The sequence below is a fragment of the Leptonychotes weddellii genome, chromosome 12 (genome assembly GCF_054177405.1).
Source record: "Leptonychotes weddellii isolate Sample4059 chromosome 12, ASM5417740v2, whole genome shotgun sequence".
Taxonomy (NCBI): domain Eukaryota; kingdom Metazoa; phylum Chordata; class Mammalia; order Carnivora; family Phocidae; genus Leptonychotes; species Leptonychotes weddellii.
This window is the reverse complement of record NC_138380.1, coordinates 9,743,126-9,757,093: the sequence shown is the minus strand read 5'-3', so window position 1 is coordinate 9,757,093 and position 13,968 is coordinate 9,743,126. Positions and strand designations below refer to the sequence as shown.

General features: G+C 50.4%; 1 protein-coding gene across 1 annotated transcript; it reads right to left on the bottom strand.

The window, feature by feature from the left end:
- Nucleotides 1-213: 213 nt before the first annotated feature.
- Nucleotides 214-12,895, bottom strand: NOBOX (NOBOX oogenesis homeobox). The gene is made up of 8 exons (XM_081800868.1): nt 12,772-12,895; nt 4,022-4,591; nt 3,498-3,604; nt 3,039-3,151; nt 2,674-2,759; nt 2,206-2,437; nt 1,586-1,890; nt 214-868 (listed from the first exon to the last, which is right to left on the bottom strand). Exons 1-8 carry the CDS (start codon nt 12,893-12,895, stop codon nt 567-569), a joined length of 1,839 nt encoding a protein of 612 aa, XP_081656994.1. The 3' UTR covers nt 214-566.
- Between the last annotated feature and the right edge of the window lie 1,073 nt (nt 12,896-13,968).

The following is a 13,968-nucleotide window of genomic DNA, read 5'->3' as shown; positions in this document are numbered from 1 at the left end:
GGCTCAGATTTGCTCAGGTTCAGTCCTGAGTTTGGGAATAGAACATGATTTAATGCCAGGACTGAAGACAAGGCCCAACATGCCTGATTTCTCCCCCAGCCGGAGAGATGGGCCCATGGAGGATGCCAGGCTCCACGAGATCATGCCCAAAGGAGAACTCGCCTGGGATAGCTAGGACTGCATCCAACAACTGGTCAGCTGAGTGGAAGGCAGTGAAAGAAATGTAGCTTTTAATTTGTGAGTGCAGACACACATACTAAGAGAAACCCAAGAGTAAACTAGTTTACTGCTTACAACAGACACTGGCTCATTTGTCTGGCAAGGAAAGGAAACATAAACTTACAAAGAATTCAGAAGTCAGAGGGACCATTCTTTCTCTCAGGGCTGCCCTACAGGGGGGTGGAGGAAAGGGTGGGGCTGGCCCTCATCCTTCTCAAATCAGGTCAGGCAAGGTGAGCCCACAGAGGGGGGATCGTCTGACTTCCACCCCAGTCAACAGAGTCCACAGTCCTTCCTAACACTGCTGTCTCCTCTCCCACCCACCCCTCCACTCCTTGGCGCCACGACTAGGGGCCACAGCTGTTCTTGTCTTCCTCTCGGACCTCCTGGGGCACTGCGGGCTCCTCCGCAGAGGTGGCAGGCTGCTCCTCTTGGACCTTGCCAAGGAAGGGCCCCGTTCCTGGTCTGGCCGCTTCGGGCAGCTGGGCGGCACCTGGTGAAGGCTGCCTGCTCACAGCCGGAGCGTAGGGGGCTGGGAACAGATCTGGGAAGAAGCTATCACCTCCGGGGGGCTGCCCCAGGGCTTGTGGACAGAAGGGACCAGAGAAAGGCAGTTCTGGCAAGCAGAGGTCATTCCAGGGGGCCATACCTGTGGAGTCAAAGAGTGCAGGAAAGATGAGACAGGATTAAGGGTACCCACCAGAGCTGAACATACTGTGATAGACTCCCCGCCGCCTCCCACGGAAACACAGCTTAGGAACCCAGTGTGGGTGAAGCACTAGCACCAGGAGCTCCCCCACAGGGCCGGGCGCGCTCCTGACTCAAGGTTCTGTGGTTTGGTGGCGTCGACACAGATGGGCCTGTGAGTCAGGCCAGCAGCCCCTCGCGTGGGCAGCAGGGAGACTGGGAACGGACGGCACACATCCTTCCTCGCTTTCTGATGGAATTTAGTCTTACTATGATGGTTGCGCCCAGATTTCAGAGGTCCGGCTGGCCTGTCAGAATGCTCAGGCCAGCTGCCATTTACTCTGTGTATTTCCCTCATACTGTTTTTCCCTCCTATTTTTTCTAACCCTCAGCAAGTCCCTCCCTGCTAGAGGACTACTATTCCCATTTTAGAGTCCGGGGAAACTGAGACTCAGCAAAACTGGGAATGGCTGAGCTGGACTTAAAACTTCAGTTGCGTAACTCCAAAGCTCTCACTCTGCTCTGCAGCTCCCCAGAGAGACCCAAAGAGCTTCGTAAAGCCAGCCAGGGCCACGGAGAGGTGATGCGCTCACTGCCTGCCCTTCAGCCAGGGAGGCTCCCTGCCCCTTCTCACCTTCCTCAGTCACAATGGGCACCTTCTCTTCCAGCCCCAACTCACCCACGTTCCCAGCAGGTGGCTGCAGCACCATCTGCCCTGTTGGGGGGCCGGGGAAGTAGCCCTGAGAGGGACCCGTGCTGGGGCCGTAAGGCGATGTGAAGAGGGAGTCATCCAGCAGCGGAGGCATCAGGGAGTGGGGTGTGGGGAAGGGGAAGGGATGCAGGTAGGAAAACTGAGGCTGAGGTGGTTGGTAAAGCTGGCTCTGTGGAGCCTGGGAGAACGGGAATGGCCCTGGCTGGGGGCTCTGCTGGTAATCCTGGGGTTCCAGTTCTTCCAAGTATGAACAGGTGGATGGTGGGGTGACACTGTGGGGGACAAAGGAGTATTTTGTGAGGCTCAGGGGTAGCTTCCTCACTGTGACCACCCAGTAGGTGAGTCCTTCCCCGTATCTCCATGACCCCAGACTTGCCTCTTCCTCTTCTTTCTCTTTCTGTTCCTGGCTTCTCACCTTCTTTCCTACTTTTTTCCTGTGATAATCTAGACCTTTCCCACCTCAAATCTATGTAAGCTTTTAATCCTCATCACAATTAGGACCGCCCCCCCCACCCCGCTAGATCTGTCTTTTTCCCTTCTGTGCCCTCCCAAGATAACTCAGGTGACCACCCCATCAGGTTCCATACCTTGTCCCCCAGGACCCACAGGGGCCATCTTTGTGACTGTTGTCACTGCCAGGAGTATCCAGCAGCAGAGGCATCGTTTGGGGGGTAGGGACAGGGCCCAGGGGAAAAGGAAGGTTGACTCTTCGAACAGGTGGGGGGCTGAAGAGTGGTGGGGTCACTGCCACCCTTTGAGTATTCTCACTTTGTTGGGTTGGGGCCAGAGTCTGGTCAGAGGTCAGCAGCATGGGGGGCTCTAGGAACCAAAGTCAAAGAGGGGTTACAAAGGTAAGAAAATGGGGAGGCAGATTTGGGATTATGGATGGTTAGAAGTGTGCCATGCCCAGTTCCCCTTGAATAGGCCCCACTGGACCAAAACGCTCGAGATCAGTGGCCTACCTTTCTGTCTATCTAGAAAGGACTCTGTCTTTCCAGCTGCCATTTCCGCCCCCCACCCCCACCCACATAACCCTCAGAAGGTGGTCAGCTTACCTGTAAGAGTATCTAGAGGGGGCTCCTGAGGGAAGGTTCCAGGCTCTGGTGCCAGGGACATAGAAGGTGGCAGCTCAGTTGCTGAGCTGGAGGCAGGCAGAGTGAAGACTGTAGCCCTAGTGTCCCTAGATTTAGACCAAGGCTTCAGTGCAGGGAAAGGGACACCAGAGTCCCAAACACTGCCTTCCTGCAAGACCCTGGCAACTTCCCAACCCCCTCCATCCAAAGTCTCTCTAAATATCAGCCAAGAACTCCAGCCCCCATGGCCAACTTTCCAACACTCTCTCCTTCTAGACCCCAGGAGCCCAGCTTAGAGCCCACTTCCTACTTATGGGGATGAGATCCAGGAAGAGGAGAAGTTCTACCTGCACTGACTGCTGGCAGGGGTAGGGGCAGGGCCTGCAGGACTGCCCTTATTCTCCTTCCCATTAAGCTTCTCCACTTTTCGCCACTTTGCCCGGCGATTCTGGAACCACACCTGTAGGGGAGAGACCCTTGAAGAGTTCCAGAAGCTCGGCAGAGACTATGACTCAGGCTCTGATTGTGGCACAATGAGCCGGATGACTTTAGGAGGTCACTTTACCACTTGGCTTCTGACGCCTTTCTCTGCAAGAGTAGTTTTATGAAAAGATTCATCTAGATAGCTCTGAGGTATTTTCCTTGTCTAATCTGAGGCGGTAGCAACATGGAAATAGGCAGGAACACAGCCAGATCTAAGACCTAACCTCGGCCCCTAAAGGGAGATGCTGAGCACTTGCTGTGCTCAGGAGTTCCAGTTGGTGGTTTCTCCTCCACCCTGAGACCCGTTGGCCAACCCCCTTTACCATGATTCGTTGGGGGGTGACTCCCACCGTCTGGGCAATCTCCCGGCGCTTATCGCTGTCTGGGTAGTGGTCTTCTTGAAAGATCCTTTCTAGCTCCTCCAGCTGGTCTGGAAGAAGAAGAAACTTGCATGAGGACAAACAGTGATGTGGCAGCAGAGGAGAAAGACAGATGCCTTCCAGACGAGACCATTGTCCCCAACCCAAGGGTCTGCCCAGAGCCTTGCAACTAAGTTTCCCATTGGGCTGGAGCCTTCTCTCACTCTCCTGGGCTTTGTGGCAGGGAACTGTGTGGTGTTTACTTTCCTGCTCTTTCTAACCTGGTCCCAATATCACTTTCTGATGAGGCAACCCATTGAGGGTCACAGGGTGTGGCCCTGCCACAGGTCAAGAGAGGATTCAGGACAAGGGGATGTACAAATTACCCACACTGCAATCTCCTGGAGCTACTGTGTTCTCTGTTGAGCTCACATTTCCCAGAGATGACACCAGCTCTCTTAGATTGTCTCTCACCTTCAGGGACTTACCTGAGCGGTATAGGGTCCGAGTCTTTTTCCGAACTTGGCAGGTCACTTCCGGGGTCCTCTTCTGATCTGTGTTTTGGCTGTTCTGAGCCAGTGTGCTGAGGAGGTTGGCCAGATGGCAGGGCCCCCGGCCTGACCCGCAAGGCACTAGGTTGTGTGTGGCATGGGCCAAGTTAATGACACCAGGAGATGATGCGGAGGCCAGACCCCCGACACTGGGCGTTTTCTGCTTACTGGAGGCTGGAGAGTAGGACCTCTTCCCTGGCTTTGCCTCTCTCACTGGGAAGGAACAGCCTTCCCCGGGAGGCTGGGGTCTAGGTGGGGCCATAACTGTGTCTTTGTGGAGAGTCCCAGAGCCAGATGGCTGGCTCACCCTCCCAGTATCTGCCCCAGCTGGTTCTCCAGGGGCCTCTGACGGCAGCTTCTCCCCAGCGACCGGGCGGGAGGGGGACAGTTCCTCACTTGGGGCATCCCGAGTGTGGGGGGCTGGACTCTGCAGCAGTTCCTCCTCTGGCCCAGCAGCCAGGGGCTTGCCTCCACCTTCCTGGCCTGTGGGGAACAGCACCCACTGACCTTAGCACCAGGGAGAAGGAAGAGCCTGGCCTTAGAGGACGTGCTGCTTCCTACTCTGCCGCCAGTTTCCCGTTTGGCCTCAAGCTTTCATTTGTCTACTCGACAAAGAGGGTAGTAATTCTAGGTTTATCTTTCTTGCTTGGCTATTGTAACCATCGAATTAGATAATCCACTGCTTTGAAAAATGTGAGCAAATATATGCACCCATGAGGGGGCCTGAGCTCACATACACAGATGGTAGGAGAGCAGTCCTAATTTGGGGGGGTGCTTACTTTCTGAGAGTTGTCTGGGTTTTTGCACCCCAGACTTCCCCCCCAGGGATGTGAGTCAAGGGACAGAAATCTGTTTAGGCATTTCTAAGGGACAAACGGTGAAGCTGGGAGTGCACTGGGAGGAGAGAGAGATGGAGTCTGCTGCTTCTAAGACTGGATCTTGTCCCTGCTTAGAGCAGGGACAACGACAGGCTGGCTGGTGGTATGAGGAAGGAGAGCGCAGGGACACTTTGGGTTTCCAGCGTTTTAGGCCAGCTTGTAGCCTAGCGAACCTGGCACCTAGTAGGTGCTCAATGAATGCGACATATCAGAGTGGTAGGCCTTGGTAGGAAAAGGGACGGGTGTCGGAACCTAGAGGAGAAGGGTCCGGGGGTTCCCCGCCCCGCGTGCAGAGAGACGGGAACCTCAGGGATGGAGGGCGCACGGTGCCGGGCCTCCCTCACACCCCCCGGCACCGCCAGCCCCTCCGCTCACCCGACCCCGAAGTCAGCCGACTCGGGCCGCGTGGCCAGGGGCCAACCCCGCCGGCGTCAGCCTCCCCAGCCCGCCCCACGCTCACCCCGCGGTTCCGGGCAGGGCTCCTGGGTGGGTTCCATGGCCCGGACTCACGCCGCCTCGGAGAGCGGCGGGGCTGCCCTCGCGCGGCCTAATGAAGCCTCGCCGGCGGGCAGGTGTGCAGGGGCCTCCCGGGCCCTGGGGAGCCCGAGCCCGCGCCCCTCACCGCGCCGCCAGGGCGAGGCCCTCCCGGGCGGGAGGCGCGTGGGGCAGCTGCAGGGCCGCGCGGGCCTGGGGGCCGCCCCGCCCCCGCCCCCTCGGGCCCAGGTGTGCGGCCCGCCGCCCCTCCCCTCAGCCGCGGCTCCCGGAGCAGGGCCGCCCGGCCTCCCAGGGCTGGCGACAGTCGTGCTCCCCCCCCCCCGCCCCGGGACCGGCCCTTCCGTGCTAGCGGGAGGAAGGCCACTCTGGAGCCACTAAAGAAGGGAGCCCCACACGTTGGGCTCGCTGAAGCTTCTCCAGGCCTCAAGCTGAAGGAGCCCCCAAGACGCCTCCCGACTCGAAGGTCCCGAGCGCCCAGAGCTGGCCTCGGCGGACGGCGAGCAGGCTGAAGGAGCCGGCGCTGCCAGGTAAGCTGCGCGAGGACAGGGTGCGCGGACGCGCGGGGAAGGAGCGCTCGGGGCCGCGGGGCCGCGGGCACCCCGCCAGGAGCCATAGCGGGCCCAGGGTTCCTGGTCGTTCCCCCGGTACTTGAGGTCCCAGTTTGATTCTCTGAGAATGCCGGGGAGCCTCCTAAGGGAGCTCTCACACGGGTGATGTTTATCATTCCTAGTTCATCGCACGTTTCTTGCCTTTAAACAAAGTTTTACAGAATTTAAAATTCTCACTGCCGCCTCCTTAGGTCCGTGTCCGACCCTGAGTGGAAAGCACGGGCCAGACTGAAACAGGTGCTGGGAGCTGGGGATGGGGGATGGGGGAGGGGGGGGCGGCGTCCAGAACAGAATCCAGGTGTTTTGCTTTTAAGACTTAGAAGAGTCTGGACAGCAGGTGCTTTCCTGCTGTAATCACCTGTCTGTTTTCTTGGGCCTCCATTCCTTTGAGGACTTGGGAGAGCTGTCAGATTTAGTTCTGTTTGAAACATAAAAATATAAACGAGTTAACCTCATGACAGTATGATCAGAACTTCAGGAATCTGTTTTAATCCGCCCCCTATAAGACTAATATCCTCTGATAAATGAGAGGTTTAGAAATAGGGTTCAGTTTTTCAGCCGGAAATGAAACACTGGGGGCCTTGTGAGCAGGGCATGGGGGGCAGTGAGGTTGCTCTCTACCAGGACCCTCAGATGGTGATATGGTTGTAAATGGAACACAATAATTGGCTTGATTAAACATTTATAGGACACCTACTGTATGCCAGGCCCTGTGCACAAGTCAATTCCTTGCCTGCAGAAGCTTACTGGTATAGAGGGGACTAGAATAATTCTATAGGTAAATGGACTATGTCAATACAGGGTGGTCAGTGGTGAGTTAGGAGTATGCACAGGCTCTTAGGAGCCCAGAGGAACAGGAATCTCTCCTGGCCTAGGATTGAGGGAGCAGGAAAGATGAGGATGACACATGAGCTATGAGCTGAAGATTAAGAGAAGAGGCAAGTTAAATGCAAAGCTGACCTTGCCCCAGCCCTGCCTAAAACCCTGCGGTGGCCTCTGCCTGCCCAGAAGGGAAAGACCAAGCTCCCAAACAGGGCAGGAGCCTTCCAAATCCTGGCCCCTTTCTCTCCACCTCAGCTCACCTGCTTCCCATGCCCAGAGTTCTCCAGTCTTACTCTTTTGACCTATTGTTTCTCAAAGAGTGTTCCTAACTTGACCCTAGATCAGAATTTCTTAGGGAATTTGTGCAAAATGTGGCTCCCAGGCCCCATTCCCAGAAATTTAAATTGGTAGGTCTAGAGAGGGACTCCGAAATAGCCATTGTAACAAGCCCCTCAGGTGATTTTTATACATGTTAGAGTTTGAGACACTCCTAGACCTTTCAAAAACAGTCAATTAAAATCATCCTGGGGATGAGCGTGGGGGAAATGGGGGGGGGAGGTTGTGTGTGTGCGGGAATGACCTTTTGACCTTCACTGGGGTGTCTACTGCAAGGAGAAGCCAGCACACTTAATTTATTAATAGATTCAAGATCTAATTGTATAAAAGTGTCTGCTCTGCGTTTTAGGGAATTGAAGATGTTGGCATTTTTCTAAACACATAAATAGTTGAATTTGTTGGGCTTGGACTATGACATTAGAAAAATTTAAGTTTTCTTTGTTGCTATTCTTGGCTGGCCATTGTGTGGCTTTTTTTTTTTTTCCCCAAATGACATACTGTTTGTCTATTTACATGAAAATTTGATTTCATTGCTTTGAGTGAATTTGGCCTCTTGAGGCTTAGAAGAACATCTTGAGGTGTTTCCTCGGGAAGGGGTTGTATTGATGATACACGCTGTTAAAAGTCCTCCCTCATAGATCAGCTGCAAGGGCAGGGGTAGGGGAGGAAGACCACACTTTATAGGGAGGGCAAGGACATTTGTTTTAGGAGTGCTTGGGAATAATTATTCCTAAGTCTGGTTTAGTTAGATTTCATCTTGGTGGTGTTCAGACAAGTTCATTTGCTCAACCTTGCTTAGAAGGAAGGGTTTATTTTTAGTTTGGGGGGTTCTTAGTTTTCGGAGTCAAATTATAAACCACCACTACCACCCTCTTACCAAGAATCCTTTATTCCAACATCTTTTTCTTCTCGTGAATAGGAGAATAACAGAAAAAAAGAAACATGTCTGATGCTACTAAGCTATGTCATCAGGCATGTTCTCAGTCTGTGTGGAACTGACTGGACCATTAGGTTAGGCAAATGGAATAAGCATTCTTTGTCCTTCTTCTCTTACTACGTACGGTGAGAAAAATAACCAGAAGGTGGCTGGTTGGGAAAAACGTCAAAGCAGAAGCAGGGTAATTTGCTCTCGTCCTACCTGCCACACCCAGGCAGAGGCGGCAACAGGTCATTGGAAGGCCTGGGACCAGAGAGGTGGGTTGTGAAAGACAGAAATCTGAACAGGCCCCGGGTAGGGAGAGAACAGAGTCACAGCACACGGGGCGGTGAGGACCCCGAAACAACCAGGGGGAGAGGCACCTGTGCAAGGCAGGGGAGGGCAGCTGGAGTCAGTCTCAGGTTCAAGAACCAGGACACCTGAGTCTGAAGAGGACAGAGGGCCAGTGATCAGATAAACACCGTGGGCCCATGACGACCGAACTGATGGTGCCCAGTGGCTTCCTTTGGAAATCCCAGGAGAGGACAGTTGGAGGTTGCTGGTTTGGGGCATTGAGAACACCTGGCTAGGGTGGGAATCTCCTGGCAGGGAGAACACAGGTTCTGGTGTGAGTTAGCCTGATAACCTTTAATCCCTATGCCCCAAACACTCAAGATTTCGTACTTCTACCAAGAATAGTGACCATGCTTAAGACATGGGGTTGCTGCTGCTATCGTTTTGAATCAGGCTGCAGAAACCATATTGCTGTGTTTTGTGATTTAGGAAGTACTTTCCCATCTGCTCTGATGGTCTCCTCCCAGCGTTCTGGAGTGTTGGAGCAATTTCTGCTCTGTGCTAGTCTACTCCAGGACTGCAGAGTTCTAGTGGTAATTACTGCATGGCATTCAGGATGCCTCAGAACCTGGCCCCAGCCTTCCCTCAGACTCCGTCCGAAGCCACTTCCCCTGCCCGCCCCTCCAGTCTCCTCACAGGCTCTTGTTCAAACCTTGTCCTCTCTCAGAATGGCTCTTGCCTTCTCCTGCCTCAGGGCCACAGGTCATGTCGTTTTATGGGCACGAAACACCATCCCTTCCCTTTTATTTCTGTCAAAGTCTTACTCATACTTCAAAGCCCAATCCAAATATTCTCTTTTCTGTGAAGCCTACCTCAGCTTTCCACGCTGGAATGAGCAGCTCCCTCCCAGGTCCTCCCACTGCGCTGGGTTTGCATTGATATTCCCGCACTCAACACAGGCTGACCTGATTAGAGTTTTGTATGTTCTCTGCTGGATTGTGAGTTCTTGAGTGTTAACATACATCTCTTCATGCCAGGCACTTTCTACTTGCTTTACAAATACCAACTCACTGAATCCTTATAATAACCCCAGGAGGTACTATTATTAGCCACATTTTATGGAAGAAACTGTGGTGTAGAGCTTGGGTACTTTGCCAAGGTCACACAGCCAGTAAGTGGCACACCCAATATTTGAACCTAGTTAGTCTGGTTCCTACCTGTCCTCTTAACCACTAGATTATACAACTTTTTATTTCTGTCACGGTCCTTTAGTGCTTGGCACAATTTATATTTCTGTCACAGTCCTTCAGTGCTTGGCACAGTGATTTGCACGTGGGAGATCAATAATTGCTCATTGACCAAAAGTTAATCACCACTGGCAGGAGTTAGGGAGCAGGAGAGGGAGGCTTAGAGGAAGCCCTGGCTATTCAAGGAGCCACAGTGATGGGAATGTTCTGAAGCTTGGCCAGTGACAGTCACATGAACCTACACCTGGGATACAATTTCCTAGAACTGGGTATATACATATACACACACAGGTAAATGTGTGTGAAACTGGGGACATCTGAGTAAGGTCTGTGGCTAGCACCAATGTCTGTCTCCCGGCGTGATCGTGTGTTATGGTGACGTACAAGGGTACCATTGGGGGGAATATGGGTGATGTGTGCGTGGGATCTCTCTGTACCATTTCTTACAACTGTGTGAATATACAGTTATCTCAAAAAAATTTTTTATTGTTGATCCCAGAGTTCTGATCACAAATTCAGTTCTCCTGGACTTAGTTACATTAAATTCACATTAAGTAATAATATTTTGTGTGTAGTAGCACTCTAACTATAACCTTTTGTTGACAGCAATTTTAAAACATTTAGATTTAAATTATATCTATTGGATAAATTGTATCTATTTTTTTCACAGGGCTGTGGATAGGAAAGCAGAGGAATTTATGTCTAACTTGTTTTAAAAAGTAAAACAGTAGGGATGCCTGGCTGGCTCAGTCTGTAGAACATGCAACTCTTGATCTCAGGGTCATGAGTCCAAGCCTCCACTGGGCATGGAGCCTACTTAAAATAAATTTTGTCTTATTTTTTTTTTTAAGTGGGCTCCATGCTCCCACTGAGCCACCCCGATGCCTCTACTTAAAATGAATTTTTAAAAAAGTAAAACAATAGCAATGTCTCTGTTCATAATAGGAATGCAAATTTATTAGGAAAATATTGGTAAATACTGAAGGATTAGAAAAGGAAAAACAATTTGCTGTTAAATAACAACCTCAGTTATTAAGTCTGTATAGTTCCTCAGAGCATGTTTATTGTGTTTTACATATGTTCTCCAGGATTGTAATTCTCCTATATAATTTTGAGTCTTTTCTTCCCTTAGTCACACAGTTCCATAATGTTTCAGGCTTCAGAATTTATTGAGTGATACTGCAATTCACTCTCCACCTATTGGAAAAAACTTAAAGCCTTACATTTTTCAAAACTAAGAACAAATTTGAAATAAAACTTCTAATTTTTTCTCTTACAGACTTTTTTTTTTTTTTTAAATCTCTTTCAGTTAGTGATTGATCTATATGGTCCATGGTTTTTACAGTCCCAAGCCCATGAGGAGCTGCCAAGTTGTTCATTGCGCAGAAATAGGCAGCCAGGCTGACAAGTGTTGGGCTAAAGTGTTGATCATCAGGGAGGAGTCAGGGAGTCTGAGGTCATAAACCTGACAGGCCAGCAGGGCAGCTTTTATGAGAGTAAGAGTCCCTGAACACAGTGTTTTCTTCGTTTGGTATTTTCCACCTCTGCCAGTGACTTGACCAATTTTTCTGGTGTTCCGGTCTGGGTCGGTGCCCCCTGGGAAAAAGTGCTCTACCAGGAGGCCTTAGTGTGTAGGAAGAGAGCTCAGTCTTCTGGCCAGAGTGTGGTGGTCCTTACGGTTCTACTGGTCCTTCCAGGACATGGACTTGTGTCCTCCTGGGCTTTGAAGCCTTCCTTGTCCCCCACGACCGAGGTACCCTCCAGGTCTGGTGAATGGTGTGAAAAGTGAGGTCATGTCATGGTCAGCAGGCTCCTCTTCCCTATGGCGACTCCTAATTTTTAGGTTGATTAACATTAGGGGGACAGTTCTAAGGCTTTGGGATTGCAGATGACCTGCCCTTGTCTTTAAATGCCTCCTTGTGCTTGATATCAATCAAGCAAGATCACTAGTGTGGGTTAGAAGCTGGGAGAGGCTTCCTTTGCATGGAAGGGCAAATGGGGAAATACTAGGCTCCCATATAGTGAGGTAGAGAAGTGAAATGATAGGAGCTGAGATTGATTACCCGAGAAATAATTAGGCCTGCAAAACCTGTCATTCAGTTTGTTGGAAAGACCAGGGAGCAGTAGAACCAGATAGGCTGCTAGACCCAGTCTCAGTTTGCAAAAGGCTTCTGTCTCTATCTCCCAAACTGGGTGCTGCATGGGCTCTTAACTTGGTGCAAGGGAGTATGCGCTTTGGGTGCCTAGAGTTTAGGCAGGCTGCCAGAGCAGGCCCAGGGGGAGGGAAAAAGAGCAACAGAGATGGGAAAAACCATATGTGGAAATAAAGATGAACTAGACGTTGTTACGTACATCTTGAGTCCAGGGATCTAATTTCTGATCTGACCTCTTAGAGATTCTGCTCCAAGGCCCGACTGCTGGCTTCTCCATCGATTTGGGCTCATGGGCCAGGACAAACACTGAGGCCTCTCAGACTTCTCAAACTAAACTCCTGATTCCCACCACACAACTTGGGACACCCCCAGTCCTCTCTATTTTTGTATCACCACCCTGTTGGAATCACCCTTGATTTCCCTGCCTCCCTCCCAGCTGATGTATAAACTGTCAAAATACCTCCACAATGCATCTCCAGCTCTTTGCATGTCCAGGTCATCACCACTGTGGTCCAGGCTCCGATCCTCCCCTGCCTGTCCCTAAGCGACAGCTCCCTAGCCTTGTCTCCTTGTTTCCTCTCCTGTTGGGCTGTCATCCATTCCTTCACAGGCTTGCACAATAGTCTGAAAATGTACACTAAGCCACGTGTCACTCTTCTATTGATATGCTGGAATGACTTCCCACTAGACTTGGAGGAAAATGCAAACTTCTTCTTTTTTTTTTTTTTTAAGATTTTATTTATTTATTTGAGAGAAAGAATGAGACAGAGAGAGAGAGCACGAGATGGGGGAGGGTCAGAGGGAGAAGCAGGCTCCCCGCCGAGCAGGGAGCCCGATGTGGGACTCGATCCCAGGACTCCAGGATCATGACCTGAGCCGAAGGCAGTCGCTTAACCAACTGAGCCACCCAGACGCCCCGGAAAATGCAAACTTCTTACGATAGCCCTGCACGACCCACTCCAGCGGCTCCAACTGAATCTCGGGTGACTGCTCTTGTCCTTCCAGCACCTTGAACATATTCAAGTTTTTCCTGTCCCGGGGTCTTACATACGCTGTTCCCATGCTTGGAAACTGCGGTCTTCATTCTCGTTGTGCCTGGTTCCTCCTCAGATCTTAGCTTGAATGTTCTCCCTCACTGAGGGCTCCTTGGCCATACTGTCTACTTAACACCTGCCTCCTAATATTTTCTCTTTGTTTCCATTTCAACTCTTTTTGAATTTGACTAAGTTTTTAATTTTAATTCCAGTATAGTTAACATCCAGTGTTATATTAGTTTCAGGTGTACAAGAGAGTGCTTCAACACTTCCATACAACACCCACTGCTCATCACAACAAGTGTACTCCTTAATCCCCATTGCCTATTTCCCCCAGAGGGAGGGGGTGTAACCATCAGTGTGTTCTCTGTAGTTAAGAGTGTGTTTTTTAGTTTGTCTCTCTCTCTTTTTCCCTTTGCTCCTTTGTTTCTTAAATTTCACTTATGAGTGAAATCATATGGTATTTGTCTTTGACAAATTTTACTATTCTAGTTCTGTGAAAAATGCTATTGGTATTTTGATAGGGATTGCATTAAATGTGTAGATTGCTTTGGGTAATATATACATTTTAACAATATTTGTTCTACCAGTCTTTGAGCATGGAGGGTCTTTCCATTTCTTTGTGTCATCTTCAGTTTCTTTCATCAGTGTTTTATAGTTTTCAGAGTACAGATCTTTCACCTCTTTGGCTAGGTTTATTCCTAAATATTTTATTATTTTTAGTATAATTGTAAATGAGATTGTTTTCTTAATTTCACCTTCTGCTGCTTCATTATTAGTGTGTATGAATGCAACAGACTTCTGTACATTGATTTTGTACCCTGCGACTTTACCAAATTCATTTATCAGCTCTAGTAGTTTTTTGGTGGAGTCTTTAGGGTTTTCTGTAGATAATATCATGTCATCTGCAAATAGTGAGAGTTTTACTTCTTCCTTACCAATTTGGATGCCTTTTATTTCTTGCCTGATTGCTGAGGCTAGGACTTCTAGTACTATGTTGAATAAAAGTGGTGAGAGTGGACATCCTTGTCTTTTTCCTGACGTTAGAGGAAAAGCTCTCAGTTTTCCCCATTGAGTATGTTAGCTATGGGTTTTTCATAT